Genomic DNA, 15,418 nt, shown 5'->3' on the forward strand with positions numbered 1-15,418 from the left:
GTTGCGACTACTTCATCCGGCGACTAAAATCTACATGCGGATCCACTTGGCCGAACCGCGTTCTGACTTCCTCCACTACTTTCTTTAGTCTTTACTCTCTACTTCGCTCATCTCTTCTTCCCTTCTACTCTTTCCCTCTGGCTTGTTCTTCCCGTGTATGCTCTGTCGCATCTTCGTCTTCGGTAGGTGATTCTGTTGTCTGCTTTCTCGCTCCTCTCCCCTCTCTGCCATTTTCATTTTCTCTTGTTTTCATCCTTTCCCTTTCCTTTTTTTTTTGCCCCCTTCTGTTCCCTGACCCCGACACGTTCTTCTTGCCGCATTTCTCCATATTGCCATATCTCCATGTCTCCATATCTGAATATCCATCTATCATCACAATCACTACCATTCACCTGCCCGTTTCCGTCTTCCTGTCACCATCGAGCTTCTTTCCTTTTCTCTATTGCCCCTTCACTTCCCCCTTCCTATTGTCTTGTGTTTCTGCTCCCCATTCCCACAGCAGCTAGCTACCCTTCTCTCGCTTCCTTCGCATTGTACTGTCCATGGCTCCGGCCTGCTCGTCTAGTCCCTTTCACTTGCTTTCTTTTATTCAACCCTTGCCATTTTCCTATCCCTACTTGATCTCCCAGTATATCTCGGGTTCTCGCCTTGTTGCTCCATCGTTGTCTTGTAACATCCTTTTAAAGTTATTGAGTCAGCGTTTCATCTCCAAGGGGCGTATTCTGCGGTTGCTCATCTCGTTGACCTTGCGTCTCTTCCTTTCTTGTCTTCCTGCCACTCCGTCTATCTACGTTTGCCGCCCATCCATCCTTCACCGGGACTTTTCCCTCCCTCTTCCTTCGGGACGTTCTTCTACATCACCTTTGGTACTAACATAAAGTCGCAGAAGATCGCGATGGGCGGGGTCAAGCGTAAGATTGAGGCCACCAAAGGGTCAACTACAGCCCCGGCTGGCGGCCCTCCAGCCACCCCTCTGAGCACTAATCGTAAGTTGGCCGGGCGTTTTCTGCCATTCATGAACATCTTCTCACTACAAGCATAGAATCTACTGTTGGTGATACTTCGCACATTCGCGTGACGCGAAGTCTGCGTGCAAGCCAGGACGCACGTGCCCACCAAACTGATAGTAACAAAAGCAACACTCATACCCCTACCACCACCAACAAGAATGGGCCTAATCGCCCATCCCGAATCATCACGCTCAAGACTCGCCGCTCATCCACGTCAGGCACAGCTGCCAACAATGCAGCAAGCTTTGCCGCAAACCAGGTAGCAAGCAGTTCCACGAGTACGACTCGTGAGACCCGTGCTTCTCGAACGCGGGCCGCCGTCCCTGCTGCACCTGCTGCCCCGGCCGCCCCGGCTCCGCCGGATGGCACGGCTTCATCAACGGTCCCGGAAACTCCTCGGGCCAAACGGGTCAAGCGGGGCCCGACGGTCGAAGAAACTCCCCGGACGACGAGGCAGTCGGCTCGATTGCGACCGCAGCCCCAACCGGCCGCAAGTGAGAATGTCTCTCAGGCAGATATTGTGATCAAGCGGCCCGAGGAGGCAAGTCCATCCGTAGGCGTTGCCTCCGGAACCCGGACTCGCAAACGGAGTCGACAAATGTTGGACGAGACTAAACTGCCCGATCCGGCGGAAAGGCTGCCCAAAGCACCTTCTCCAGATCCCGCTGTCCCTCAAACTGTCGAGGATTCTAAACCGTTGGATAGCGAACCTTCGCGGAATCTGACGATTACTTTTTCCCAGCCCGCAGAAGGTGGCCGCGAGGGTGCCGAGTCCCAGGAGAAGAAGAGCGACTTCGGTGAATCTATGACCGAAGAGGCCGTGAGCCCTACCACGAAAACGAACAGCAGCCCGTTGGCAACTCGGAAACCTAGACCCTCGGAGGCCGACAATGACGAGGCTGCACACCGTACTGCCAGTCCCGTTGCTTCCCCTAGCAAGAAGCCCAAAGTGGAGGAGAATGAGGAGGAAGGGGAAGAGGAGGAGCCTGCTTCGGAACATCAGTTGCCAAACGGCCCTACAGACAAACCAGAGTCGCAAACGCCGGATGACGGTGCCGCGGAACCTAAAACCGACAGTGAATCTCGGCAGATCACAGAGGAGATTGAGGGATCGACCCCTGAACTTGCCACGGGGCCTGCTGGCGGCAAGACGTTACGGGGTGGTCGTGTGAGGGGGCGAGGGCGCGGCGGGCGTAGCAGAGCAGCAGCACGCTTCGCAGCAAGCCGGCGTGGGCGTGGCGGTACACGAAGTACCCGCGGAGGCCGCACGGGTCGTCAGCTCGATCGCTCGAGTGATGTCGAACTCGAACGCTCCCCGTCCCCAAGTGCAGCCACTCAAAAGCTCCGGGATCGGCAGCGCGAACTTGACAAGGCGTTCAAGAAAGTGGCAGCTGCTCATCGGTTAGCATTGGCTGTGCTGGCAGATCAGTCGGAGAAAAAGCTCGCTCGAGACAAGAATGCACATAAGAATGTCCCCGAGTACGACGAGATCAACGATCTCCTGCAAGAGAGGCTTCGAGAAAGGAAGGAGTTGTTTCGCCGAGAGTACGAGCTCAAAGTGGAGCAAGAGAATCGGATATTCGCCGCTAACAAGGAAGCTATTGAAGAGAGGTTCAGAGTAAGTGATTGTGTTCCGCTTCCTGATCGTCGCGAGACGCTTGCTGACAGTCATCGGTTGCAGGCATCGGCACGGTATATCCAGACAGAGCATTTCTACGCCAGCCAAGGAGACTACATGGCTTTTGTGGAGGGCCGCCGGGCGGCGGAGGATGACGAGCACACTGAAGTAAGCCCTGCCATTTCTTACAGATCCCACATCACTTGGAGCTATCAACTGATGCATGAACGTGTAGACGGACGGTTCCGAGACGGAGCCGGAGCGGGGGCCCATCGTCCCCCCTGCGAGGGAGTTCATCCGAGGCTTCAATTCTTCCTCTGTCCGAGATACGGCAGGAGCTGCCGCCTACGATCGAGGCTACCATGGCTGGGAGGATTTCGTTCAACGGGCTAAACTGGGCGACGATATTGACCCGCAGATGAAGGAGATCGGCGACACCGCCGGCGCTGGTGGCCTCTCTGCTCGTCAGATTGTGGATATGCTCTTGGAGGCAACGGGGATCGTCGAAGTGCGCCATAGCGGTGGAGTACCGGGGCGGGAGTTTCACCCCCCTGCTGCTCCCGCTGTGCGTCCGACGGCATTGTTTGCCCTGGCCGATGTAGCAGCCGCCGAGCTCCCTCGTCCCTCGATAGTCCAGGCCACGCCCCGCCTTTCCGCCCATCGGACGCTTCTCCCGCAGCCTCCGCAGCCCCCACAGCCTCCTCCATCGCAGGTGGTTCATGGGCCGACGGATCCGCGATCGTTTGTGCTTCCTCCTCCCACCCCCCATCGCCAAGCGCCGCGTCGACTTCTACCTGCGGCGCAGCAGATTCCTCCGATTAACGAGCAGTTGGGACTGCCCGACCCCTTCGCATCCCGGAGCGGTCCCCCTCAGCTGCCGCCGCCGCCGGGCTCGAACTTCCAGCGGCCGCCGTTGCCGGGATATCTCGCCGGGCATCATCCCTCGCATCTGTATTATCCGCCGCCTCATCCTCCTCCGGGACCACGTCCGCCATATTGACTAGCGGACTGGGGTTGGCGGAGCTGACGAGATGATGGCGAGAGGGATATTTGGTTTGGTTTATTGAATTTTGCGTTGGGTTGGGTATGGCTATGATAATATTGCACTGTTTCTGGAGCGATTTGTTGATTCGATATGATACATTTTTTTTGCCTTGTTCTTCATTCCAGTTCTAACTTTAGAATTCCGCCTGTCTGACGGAGATCTGCGTAGTGAACTCACTACAATGGAGTACTCGGTTGACTAGGAGGAAGTAGCGATGACTAACGATGGATCATGATGACTCGCCGCATGACTCCTCACCCCAATCGGGACTAGCGCCGCGGGGCTCGTCGAGGATTTCCTGAACAACGGAAAAGATTCTGGTCTCGGGCATCGACTCGACCTGCTTATATCTTCCCTCGCACTCCTCTTCGACTGCGCTGGTTTCAACTCCTCATTCACAGCCTTGTCCACCTGTCCGCCTTTCTGCGCACCCCTCTCCTCCACCCTACCTCGCACATCTGCCTTGCGCGGGCCCTCCGTCGACCGATCTTACATTACCTCCCTCGCCATTTTCTCCGAATCTTCTCTGCAATCTAACCCCGATAGAATCATGGCTGTCCGCGCTCAATTTGAGAACTCCAACGAGTGAGTTGTCCTCGGACATCCTGGCATGCCGACGCCTTGCATAAGAAATATTCTCCAGGCCGCTAACAAGCAATCTTCCGACAGAGTCGGTGTTTTCTCCCGACTTACCAACTCGTATGCGATTGTCGCCATTGGAGCTTCCGAGAACTTTTACAGGTACTGCCAACTTCTTGTACTCGCCCGGACGGTTGCCCGTGAGCACATCGCTGACCTATTCGATTGCGCAGTGTATTCGAGGCCGAACTGCAAGATGTCATCCCCATCTGCCATGCTACCATCGCCGGAACTCGGATCGTCGGTCGTCTAACAGTCGGGTATGTCCGAACCCCTCACGCACAGCCTCCGCCCTTGTTAAGCTCTATATTCGATCCTTTTCGGGGTGATCGTTTTTGCAGGGAGCTAACACCGCGCTAGCAACAAGAACGGCCTCTTGGTGCCCACCACCACCACAGATCAGGAACTTCAACACCTGCGGAATACGCTGCCAGATTCGGTGAAGATCCAACGGATAGAAGAACGTCTCTCGGCGCTGGGAAATGTCATCTGCTGCAATGACCATGTGGCATTGATCCATCCGGATCTGGAGCGGGAAACCGAAGAAATGTAAGGATTCACTTCTCTTCGAAGAGGGACGCTAGAAAGCTCGAGAGAAAAAGAAGAGGCTGACAGGAATTGACTACAGCATCGCGGACGTCCTCGGAGTCGAAGTCTTCCGCCAAACCGTCGCCGACAACGTCCTGACCGGCTCGTACATGGCCCTCTCCAACCAGGGCGGTATCGTGCACCCCAAGACCTCGATCCGCGACCAGGACGAGCTCTCCTCGCTGCTGCAGGTGCCTCTGGTCGCCGGTAGTGTTAACCGCGGTAGCCCCGTCGTGGGTGCTGGTATGGTCGTCAACGACTGGCTGGCCGTGACGGGTCTGGACACGACGGCCACCGAGCTGAGTGTGATTGAGAGCGTGTTCCGACTGGGCGAGATGGGCCCCCGGGGTGTCGGCATGGGCGGTGCCAACAAGGAGAGTATCGTGGAGAGTTTCTACTAAGCTTCTCAGATCAGAAGTTGGTGGAGAATATTATTTTCTGTAACGATTTTTCTTTAACGCTCTGGACCTTTTCAAAACTTTTTTTTCATTTAGTCCCTCGTCTTTCATATCCGCATTGTTTCGGGGAGGCGATTTTTTTTTTCTTTTCTTTTTTTTTTTTTTTCCATCTCTTTCCTTTTCACTCTTGATGTCTGGACATTTGATATCTTCGTTGAGAGAAGGAATTCAAAAAAGCATCTACTACGGTGTACACATAGGTATCTTCTAATACATACTTTGATTGAGTGGACCACTTCCCTTGTTCTTTTTGCCTTTTTTGTAAAAGTGCGATCGAGATGAAAGTAAGGTTTCTAGATTCGAGTTATTCAGCATCAAAGCCTCAATACTAATTCAAAATTTCGAGGCAAAAAAGAAAAAAAAAAAAAAAAAAAAGGAAAAACAGAAAGAAATTTATTTAGTTATACACTGATTGATCAAAAAGAGAGAGGCAGTTCACCATCCATCCATCCGTTCATCCATGCTTTTTTTCCTGCCTGCTGCTGTGGATTGGAACTTCTTCCAACGGGTATGCAATATAACCATAACCAGTAAATAAGAGCGCAAATATTGGGGGGTATTGACAGTGTACGATACATGGAGAAAATGATAAGAAAAGTAGGACAAAAGCAAAGGAAGCAGAATAAGACAGAAAATTGAGATAGAAGGAGATGAAGATCGAGAGAAATAGCAAAAGAAAGGAGTCGAAGAGAATAGAAATGGAAAAGTAGGTATTATAATAGATACGCAGAAAGATCAACGCCGCTAAACTCCCGTCCGAAATGCTTCATTCAAAATAGAAGGGCAAAGGAGAGGGATAGGGGGTAGAGGAGGGGAAAAAAAAAAAAGGCAAACATGGAGGGACAAAGGAAGAAGGAAAGGAAAGGGAAAAAGAAGGATGATGGGCTGCTCGCTATACCCTCCCTTCGATGCCGATTTGCGCTCGCTCGAGCTCGTTCAGGCCCGGCGTGTAATCTCCATTAGGCTGGGTTTGCTCGGTCGAGTTTTCACCGTCGTTGGGAGGGCTGTCATCATTACTCTCTTCCGGCGGCGGCGGCGGCGGTGGTGGCGGAGGGGGAGGAGGCGTCGAAGAACGTTGTCGTTTAGAAGACGAAGCGGCTTCGTCTGCTGGAATTCCCTCACCGGTGTTGGACCCGGATCGCTTCCGTTTCTGACCCCCCTGGGGATCTTCCACGCTCGCGGGCGTCTCCTCCTCGGCGTTATCGCCCTCGTCGTCGGTCATTTTGACATCCCCCATTGCCTCGTCGTCACTGGGGACTTGGGGCGTGTCGTCTGGTTTCGAGTCCGTTCCTTGCGCATGCTTTTCCGCTTTCCGCTTCTCGTAAGCCCGGTGTTTCACCACGGCTTTGTCGAAGTACTCCTTGCAAAACTTCTTCACCTTTTTCTGCTGTTTTTCGTCGATCTTAGTAGGATCATCCACTCGGTTGTTCTTGAAATCGGAATTGACCAGCTTTTTTGCCACCTAGAGACGGGAGTCTGGATTAACAACAGGATTCCACCATAGGTTTATGAAGGAGGTGGTTCGGAACTCACATCTTTAGCATAACGTTTCAGGTCGTCCTTCGGAAGTTTGTGCTTGAACTTGTCCACAACGTATTTGACGTGAGGGAATAACTGATAGAGAAAGGAGAATGAGCAAGAAGTTGCAGATTCTGGGTCAAGCGGACTATTTCTCACCGTGTTTTCATAGAGCTTCTTTCGCTTCTCTTCGCTGTAGTTCTTCCACTTCTCCTGGCCTTCCTTTTTATCCGGGGTAGGTTTGGATGTTTGCGGAGTGACTGGTGTGCCGGTCTTCTCCTTCGGGGTGTTTTCCTTGGCATTCATGATGCCATCGATGATATCTTGCAGTGCCTTGTCTCTCGATTCTTTGGGTGGCGGAGGGGGTTGGGGTGCCGGTACTGTAGGGCGCGTCCAGGTGGTATCGCCACGCGCCGAGTAGTAATACGTCCGTCCATTCGATTCGGCGGCAAACCAACCTGCAGGGAGCGGGTTGAATTGACGCCGGAATGGCCTGGGTCCGTGATGGTGCGAGGCCCGCGCGCCGCCGCGATTCTGAGCGGCAGGCCCCCTGGGGGCCTCGATTGATCGCGACCTTGACCGGGAGCGTGATTTGGACCGTCGCCGCTCATCACGAGCGTTCGTCTCTCGTCGCTCGAACTGATTGACAGCATGTGCGAAGGCGGCTGGATCTCTCTTCATGCGCGGAATGCGGTAGCCGATTTCGAGCGTCGACCAGCTCTGCAGAAGCGTAGCTGCCTTCTTCTCGACCCGCTCCTCGCCACAGCTCGTTAGTGGTTGGATGGTCGACTCGATTTTCGAGTCGATGATTTTGTTTCGGGTCAAGCGAGGAAACCCATCAAGGATGTCCAAAATCTGCACCGCGACATTGGTGTCATCCTTCCACATGGCCAGCTGCGAGTTGAGAATTTGATAGCCGTGCATCTTGACAACACGATTGCGAACCCGCTCGTCATCACAGCGTTGAATGCGACCCAGAAGTTTGACCGCGATCCACTTCTCCTTGCACTGCATCAGAGCCGCCATGACCTTTGTAACGCCATTTTCATCCAAGGACTTGGGCTGCACGCTGTCCACGTATTCTTCGTCATCCTCGCCCATCTTCTTCTTGCGTGGTCGCTTGGCCACCGCGGTGTCCCATCCATCCGCATCGTCAATGCCCAAAGCTTCGATCGTCGCATTCGACAATTTGGTTGCACGTTCCGTCTGTGTCCTCCCGCCGATGAAGCCCGTGCAATTTGGTTCGCCACAATAACAGGGTTGCGGGTCAGCGCCGTAGCGGTCGACATTGTAGTTGAAGACGAGTTCCTCGCCCGCCTGAATGCTCCGTTCCGCGAAAATGCCCATGCGAAGCTTCTCTCCAACGACCCACTTGTCGACATAACAGTTGGGATTGCACGAGTGATTACAAAAACGGCCCAGGTTACCCTTTTTAGTCGCGTCGACGAATTCGCCCTTGCTCAGAGACATGAAATAGAAGTGTTTAATGCCCTCCTCGTCGTACTGTCTCATACGCCGTCGAAATGGGCCTTCGTTGATCACTTCACCCACATACTCGAAGATGAACTGATGCGGTCGCAGGTCCGCCTCGGCACGCAGGCCAAACCCTTTTTTCTCCGTCTTGATGACAGCAACAGGGGCGTACTCTCTGCGCTGAAATCGCTGGTTTTGACATTCCGGGCCACATCCACAATCTCCCATGCACTCGATCTTGGTTGCGCGATTGATACAGTCCGAGTCCTCTCCACATGCCAAATTTTGACCGATAGATGAGTCTGCTTTGCGTTAGAGAGGAGCTCAAATTTTTGCGCGAAGATCCGTATACTGGATTCATCGTCAAAGAACAAAAAGCAAAATTGCAAGGATACAAATTAAGATACGGAGAGTTGCAGACTTATCGAGGTAAGGGGGAGAGAGGCGAACTAGGGAATACGCAGGCGTAGGAAAGAGAAGACTGAAATCTTCGCGAACACTAATCTTTTTGCGTCCGAAAAAGAGGTGACAAGAGTGGTAGAAAAACCAAGCAGGGAGCGCGTGAAAAGTACGGGAAGAAAAACGAGGACAAAAAAAATCTTACCCCATTCTTCAGCACAATCGCATTCCATCGCATGTTCCGTATAACCCATATATTTGTTTGCATACGTGCAAGTTTCCATCAACTCAAAAGTCGACCGAGCTTCTGCGGTGCTATCCGGCAAATGCGAGAACAACTGCGGCGGGCGCGGGACAACCTTCTGGGACGAGCTGCGAGTCAACTTGGGAGGCTGTCCGGGCTCCAATTTGACGGTGATATCGCCCCCGATTCTCTCCTCCATGGCAGAAGCATCGAGGCTTTGTTCGTGTTCATCAGATTGCTCATATTTTTTGATCGGAGTGCGAGAGGAAGATCGCGATTTGACGGCGAACGCAGTTGGCCCATTGTTCTGGTCGATCGTGGGTGGTGAATGGGACGCCCTCTCGGGGTCATCCTTGATCACGGCGCCTCCGCCATTCGAGGTGGGAGCATCGGTGGCACTGTCGGGCTCCAGCTTCATCGCGGTCACCCCATCCGCTACGGATTCTGACTGACGGTCCGCGTAGTCATGGGGTAACATGACGACACGGACGGCGCGCGCCTAGTATCGGAGCCAGCAAGGGAATGCGCTGGGGGAGGGTAGCTGGGGGAGGTGGAAGGGCGAGAAGGTGGGAATTGGCGGAAGAGTTGGCAAAATGGTGGAGTGGAGAAGTTGAGGTGATGGAAAGAGAGGGAGAGAGGGGGAGGGAGAGGAAGAAGAGAGAATGATGGGGTCACGGGCAGACCGAGAGGGGAAAGAAAGAAAGGCGAAGAATTGCGAGTCCAGAAATGGTCGTTGAACCAGCCAAAGTCCAAAGTCGCCGTCAAACAACCCTCCACGTTTTTTTTTTTCTTTTTTCTTTTCTTTTTTCCCTCCTTCTCTCTCCCTTACCCGCGCCAAGAAATATCTGGAAGGAAAATGAAAATAGTATCAGGAAATTCTTCACATTTAATACGCTTCTAAAGCTCTCGATGACCTCGCTCGCATGGGCTTCGGCTTGCTATTCATTCCTTCACACCGTTGTTCACTCCTTCAATTGTCACTGTCCTCGAGAATATCATGGTGCTAAAGGGAAAAAAGACAATAAACACGATTTGGTTCCCCCTCTGAGTCGTCCTTGCACTTGCTGCGCAACTCTCACAATCATGCGTTAGATCTTCGCCAATCTCGACACAAAAAGGCCGGCTAGTGACCATCGGCCGTGGATTCGAAGTCCTGAGTTGGGCCGTTACAAGAAGCCATATGCCATCAAGCGGAGCTTCCTTGTTCGCTCTGAAATGTTTCCAAGAACCATAGGAAGTATGCGGCGTGTTTGGCTTCAACCCAAGGCGGTACCTTAAGGTCCGAGTCTGCACCGACTGCGGCCGTTCTCGTAAAAAGCATCACGAGAACAGATGGGCTTTGTTCTTCCCTTTCCCTTTGATTTTGTATACACTGGCTGAACGGTACATGCTCACCGGTATCCGCGTACAGCGCGGGACGTGTCGACACGAAGGCGCGAAACAAAAAGTGTCAAGAAAACGACGACGGCGTAATCAACCGAAGGGCTATTAGTCGGGTCATTTCGTGCCTAAACGGATTGACAACCATCAAATCTTAGTTTTCACATGACTTAAGTCCTGGTCAACGTAGAAATAGTTGGACAAACGATGCGTTTCCGCTGCAAACTGTAGGGTCAAGGCTGGAAGGCCTGACGCAGGACTTTCGGAGTCAACCGCATGACTGGCGGGAAAGTAGGGATCAGAATACATCATGGCTTTCTGAAGCAGATTTCAACTGAACGGCCAGTGCCATTGGGGAAAGAGCCATCCGAAGGCCAGCATTTCCCGGAGAAAGTACCGAGACGGACTCCGTATAAACTAGTTATAGAATGAGGACCCAGCAAGGGCGAGGAACCGTTGGTTTGCAACGGAGGTCAGGCACGCCGAGAAGAGTCCTGGAATTATAGGCCACGAGAAGACCGAATTGATCGGACTAGTATCCTGCGCATGCAGCTTCTATCTAAGGGTGGCTGGGAAATATCAGAGAGGATCTGCATGAGAAAATGAGACGAAACGCAGGCGATAAGTCAGCAGAGCGATACGTCCAATCGTTTATCCGTTTGCCTGGATAAAAATGCGCCTAAAGCCCCCGAATTCAGAGGGAGGTAAAGAAGTTACCGCAATATCATGGTGGAGGAAAAAGAGTCTCCAAAGGGTGTGAGAAACGTTGGAAGTCCGGCAGGCGGGTAACCATTGGACGCAAATATCGCAAAATCAGCGGGCGATCGAGTTAAGCGACCAATTCACAACGGAGAAAATAAATCAGCGGCAGACCAGACCAGACCAGACCAGACCAGTCCGGCCCAGTCTAGTCGGTGTCATGAGTGGATTACCTACTGTAGTAGTGGATTCTATTCTTGTCCTCGACCCCAATTCATCCGGATTCTTGACGGTGCATGAACGGGTGGTGTCACCGGCATCGGTTCAGGTTACGAGGGAGGAATCAATACGTTTCAAGAGGGTAATATAAGGAAAGATTGATTCACAGGCGCGTGTCAGAGGCAGTATAGCCGTTCGAACAGGAGGATAGGAAGGGTCGAGGGGGACTACGGAGGATTGATGCAGAGAACGACGCTCCGGGATAGTCAGGTGTCCGTATGTCATTTACTTACATACTGACTGTATGTATGTACTAAGGTACCTGTACCTTAAGACAAAATGACAGACTGACGGCAGACAGGTACCTGTACTTCATATGAAGGTGAGAGATCGTCGACGGAAACCGGAAATCGATCCTCCGATTAATCGCTTGAGCCTGTATAAATCATTGAATGGATCGATGACAGATTGATTGATTGACCGATCAATTAATCTATTTGAATTGACCGAAATCCAATCCCCAATCCCAGGTACCAGGTATCGTACCGGATACTTCGATGGTACGGACCGGGCAATGACTAATGGGAGTCGAGACAAGCGTGACGGGTACCTGGGAGGTGGGGCGGGCAAAGATGTCCCGCCTGGCAGATGATGAGCGAGACTTCTGACCAAGGTACCGGTACCGGGTACTTTACGGTTGACGGAGTACTACGGAGTACCTGAATTACCCGCCTTGATTATTTTATTTTTTCTTCCCCTCCTCCCTTTTCCCCCTCTCTCTACTCCGTTATGCTGGAACTCTCGAGTCCGCCCCTTCTCTCCCTTCCTCTCTCTCTCTCTCCTGACTACTCCGTACATCCCCCATCCTCGTTACTCATCTTCAGTTTTCCATCTCCCATCCCCCTCCCCATTTACATCCTACATGTCACCTTTCCCTTCCCCCTTCCTCGATCTCTCGGGATAAAATGGGTCAAACTTTAAACAACCAATGGCTTCCTTGACAAGTTGTCCATGCAGGACTATCTCGGACTACGGACTGACGGTTGATTCAAATCGGCGGGGCGCTGCTTCTCCTGCATGCCGATGGTTCTCGTGCATGGGCCATTGTTAGTATCGATCAAATGCGACGGCTCCTCTGACTGGCAATTCCCACTGCTAAGAATACCTTTCCACCACCCGACAGTCGACCCGTCAAATGAAATCCAGCGGCAACGCTGCCTAGCTCAGCACTACCACCGCGACGATGTAGCACTAGCAGGTTCACAAGCGCGGTGGTGGCATTAGTCCGCCTGCCTTGTGGATGAAGAAACCTCATGTCTCGTCCATTCTGCTTGATCGGAGTTGGTCCCTGACTCCCTGTCGACTTGTCGGCCCCTCCCCTCCGGTCGACGAAAAAGAGGGCCAAAAAAACAAGGGCTGTGTATCCTTTCCCACCATGATTTTGGTCGCTTTTGCTGGCGTTTCCATCCAAGTTTTGATGAATTTATATTTATCTGTGCATTTGGTTTTCTGTGTTCCTATTGATTTTTATTCTATTTTTCCCCCCCTTCACACCTCTCTTCCTTCTTTTGTCTCCCCCGAAGGAAAAAAAAATTGATTGAAAAATTAATTCTCTTTTTGTTCCTCCATCCCTGAGCCACCCCCTCATCTCATGCATACTTCGTTCTGTCTCTCTTTCTTTCCCTTGTGTCTTCCTCCTTAGCCTCAATCCGAAGTTACTAGCGTGATTGAGAAGTCCCGTTTCATGGTCAATTGTATTGGCCAGAATTAAATCCTTGCTGTCTGTTCTTTCCATTACCTTCGGAACTAACGGGATCCATTGTTTTTTTCTTTTTTTTTTTTTTACCCAGCCTCCAGGATTTTGCTTTCGTCTGCGTCTATTGCGGAGCCCTTGAACCCCACTCTGCGGTTATCATTTTGGCTCCGCTACTATCAACTGTGTGCCAGTCATTGATGGAATGCCTTCCCAACTTCCCGCTATCGTCAGAAGGCCCGATGCACGCCGCTGCATAACGAATACTATTTTCTTCCTGTAACTCTGATCCCTACGGATCTTGAGAATTGAGCACGCCAGACAAAGGCGACAGCTGCCGTCGGGATCGACCGCACCATCTGCATGCGGGAGCTAGCCCCGAACCTCGCTCCTGATACTGGAGCTTCACAGTTCTGACTTTCTGACTTCTGAGCAACGATGTCGACTCTGGCCCGTCGACCGACCCAACGTCTTGGGGCACGAGTCTCCACCCATCACTAATCATCTCAGAATCGGACTCACCTCTTGGACCATCGGGATTGCGCTGTTTCCCGTGGGATGAAGCGAGCGACTCTCGCGTTTCCCCATTTAGATGGCAAGCCTTTGCGGCATGTCCTGCCTGTACGGGTTGACGTCGTCTTGAACCGTCTCTGTTTCGTTCCCCCCCCTCTCTTCTCCTTCCCCTTCCCTTTCTTTTTCCCTCCTGGCCCCCTCTTTCTCAATCTTGGTGATTGCCGTAGTTCAGGGAGTACAACAGTAGCCCCAAGCTGTTGCATTATTTCTTCAAGCCGGGCCCTGTTTTGCTCTCTGCCCCCTTGATCACTTCGCCCGTCCAGGTTCCTACCGTTTCGCAGCTTTATGCATCATTAGCCTCCGTCTACCGTTCCTTTTTGTTTATTATTTGTTTGTTTGTTTGTACATTTTCCAGTTTATTATTCTGCCTTCTTTTCTTTCTTGGTTTCTCTTTGGCGCCCCTCCTGAACTCTTTAGCCCTCATGCGGAAACCCAGAGCTAACGTGCCCCTCTTCGGTGTTGTTTGTTTTCTTCCGATCCTTCTTGACGCTTGGAATCATCTGAAACCGTCGTTTTTGAAACGCTATCCTTTTCTTGGTAGAACACGGCCTAATCCACCCCAGGCTGGTTGGTCCGGTCCACCCCGTCCGGTTCCCTGTGGCTTTCCCTGGGCCTTTTTTCTTTTTCGAAAAATAGAAGAGAAAAATAAAAAACCCCATTTCAGAGGGCACAGCACAGTGGGCACTAGGGAAGAGAGTCCCTGCAGCTTTCCTCTAGCAAGCCGGACGCATGCCTGGTGTCTGCACTGGTCTCTTTCTGCGCAGACCCGAATTAAAAGTCCGTTTGGTCAGAAAAGTTCCTTTGAAAGCGATAGAGTGTTACTTGCCTACTTGGTGCTCTTTTCTCTCACTTGTCGTGTCCCCCCTCCCTCTCTGTCTTTCCCCTTTTTGGTTTCGATTTGATTTATTTTTCCTGTCCACTTATCTGTATTCTTATTTTATTTTATTTTGTTCTTTTTTGTTTCTTTTCCCGAGCCCCCTTTTTGCCCTCCCATAAGGAGTACAATACATTCGTTCCATTGGGGTGTTCCCGGACCACAATGCATCGTTGAAACGGTTTGTTCCAGAAGCTCATTCTATCTCCAGCAACGACAAGCTCTCTCTTTTTCTTGTCTTCTTCTCCGCCAGCGCCGTTATCCACTTGTGGTTCCATTCTTTTCTTTCGTTTTGGTTTTTGGGGGTCTTGGCCCTTCTCCGTCGCTCGCTCTCTCGCTCTCTCGCTCTCTCGCTCTCCACGCCGACTCTCGAAGCCTAGAACCAACCGTGATTTCGCCCTTTTGCTTCTACTGACTGGGAATTTATCTTGTACATCCGTACCTCGCTTGCGCCGCTGGCATCTCCAGGTCGAATTTCTCATGTGCTGCATCTCGCCTTGCATCTCATCCATGAATCCTAGGCCGACCTCCAATGTCTACTGTCCATCGCATGTGCACTGATTCCTCTTACCCTCTTCCTCTCTTCCTTATCATTACTGCTTTTCCCCTTTGTTCGTCATCGTGGTGCTGCTAGCCCATGTTCTGATTTCTATCTGAGCAACCACGTGTTTATACACCGTTGTAGACGCATCGCTGCACCTGGGAGGCTCCTTGGTTTTGTTTTTTTCCATTTCCTAGCTTTCGGTCTTTTTCGTTCGCTCTTTTCCATTTTTCTTCTTTGATACAGGTTCAAAGTTTTGAGGGAAGGACCGCGGTTGATTTTCTCTGTATTGTCTCTTGGTGTCGTAGTCGCGTGACGCGTCTCTTATCAATAGTGGTGCCCAGTTCGAAGTCTGGTTTCTCGCGTTAGATCTCTTGGTTGCCATAG

General features: G+C 51.9%; 4 protein-coding genes across 4 annotated transcripts; 2 read left to right on the top strand and 2 right to left on the bottom strand.

Moving 5' to 3' along the window:
* Positions 1–895: 895 nt before the first annotated feature.
* On the top strand, positions 896–3,628 carry LDX57_012314 (uncharacterized protein; the record flags this gene model as incomplete). The annotated part of the gene is made up of 4 exons (XM_046094053.1): positions 896–986; positions 1,043–2,628; positions 2,692–2,796; positions 2,864–3,628. The coding sequence occupies 4 exons, from the start codon at positions 896–898 to the stop codon at positions 3,626–3,628; spliced, it is 2,547 nt and encodes an 848-aa protein (XP_045950032.1).
* Positions 3,629–4,223: 595 nt separating this feature from the next.
* TIF6 (translation initiation factor 6) lies at positions 4,224–5,301 on the top strand (the record flags this gene model as incomplete). The annotated part of the gene is made up of 5 exons (XM_046094054.1): positions 4,224–4,258; positions 4,343–4,414; positions 4,486–4,572; positions 4,673–4,861; positions 4,941–5,301. The coding sequence occupies 5 exons, from the start codon at positions 4,224–4,226 to the stop codon at positions 5,299–5,301; spliced, it is 744 nt and encodes a 247-aa protein (XP_045950033.1).
* A 949-nt stretch (positions 5,302–6,250) lies between these two features.
* On the bottom strand, positions 6,251–9,470 carry set2 (SET and WW domain protein; the record flags this gene model as incomplete). Its single annotated transcript, XM_046094055.1, has 4 exons — positions 6,251–6,820; positions 6,892–6,972; positions 7,036–8,651; positions 8,954–9,470. The coding sequence occupies 4 exons, from the start codon at positions 9,468–9,470 to the stop codon at positions 6,251–6,253; spliced, it is 2,784 nt and encodes a 927-aa protein (XP_045950034.1).
* Positions 9,471–12,066: 2,596 nt separating this feature from the next.
* LDX57_012317 (uncharacterized protein) lies at positions 12,067–15,099 on the bottom strand. The gene has a single exon (XM_046094056.1). It carries the CDS (start codon positions 15,000–15,002, stop codon positions 14,559–14,561), a length of 444 nt encoding a protein of 147 aa, XP_045950035.1. The 5' UTR covers positions 15,003–15,099; the 3' UTR covers positions 12,067–14,558.
* Positions 15,100–15,418: the final 319 nt, after the last annotated feature.

This window comes from Aspergillus melleus, assembly GCF_016097325.1.
Source record: "Aspergillus melleus strain CBS 546.65 chromosome Unknown contig8, whole genome shotgun sequence".
Classification (NCBI taxonomy): domain Eukaryota; kingdom Fungi; phylum Ascomycota; class Eurotiomycetes; order Eurotiales; family Aspergillaceae; genus Aspergillus; species Aspergillus melleus.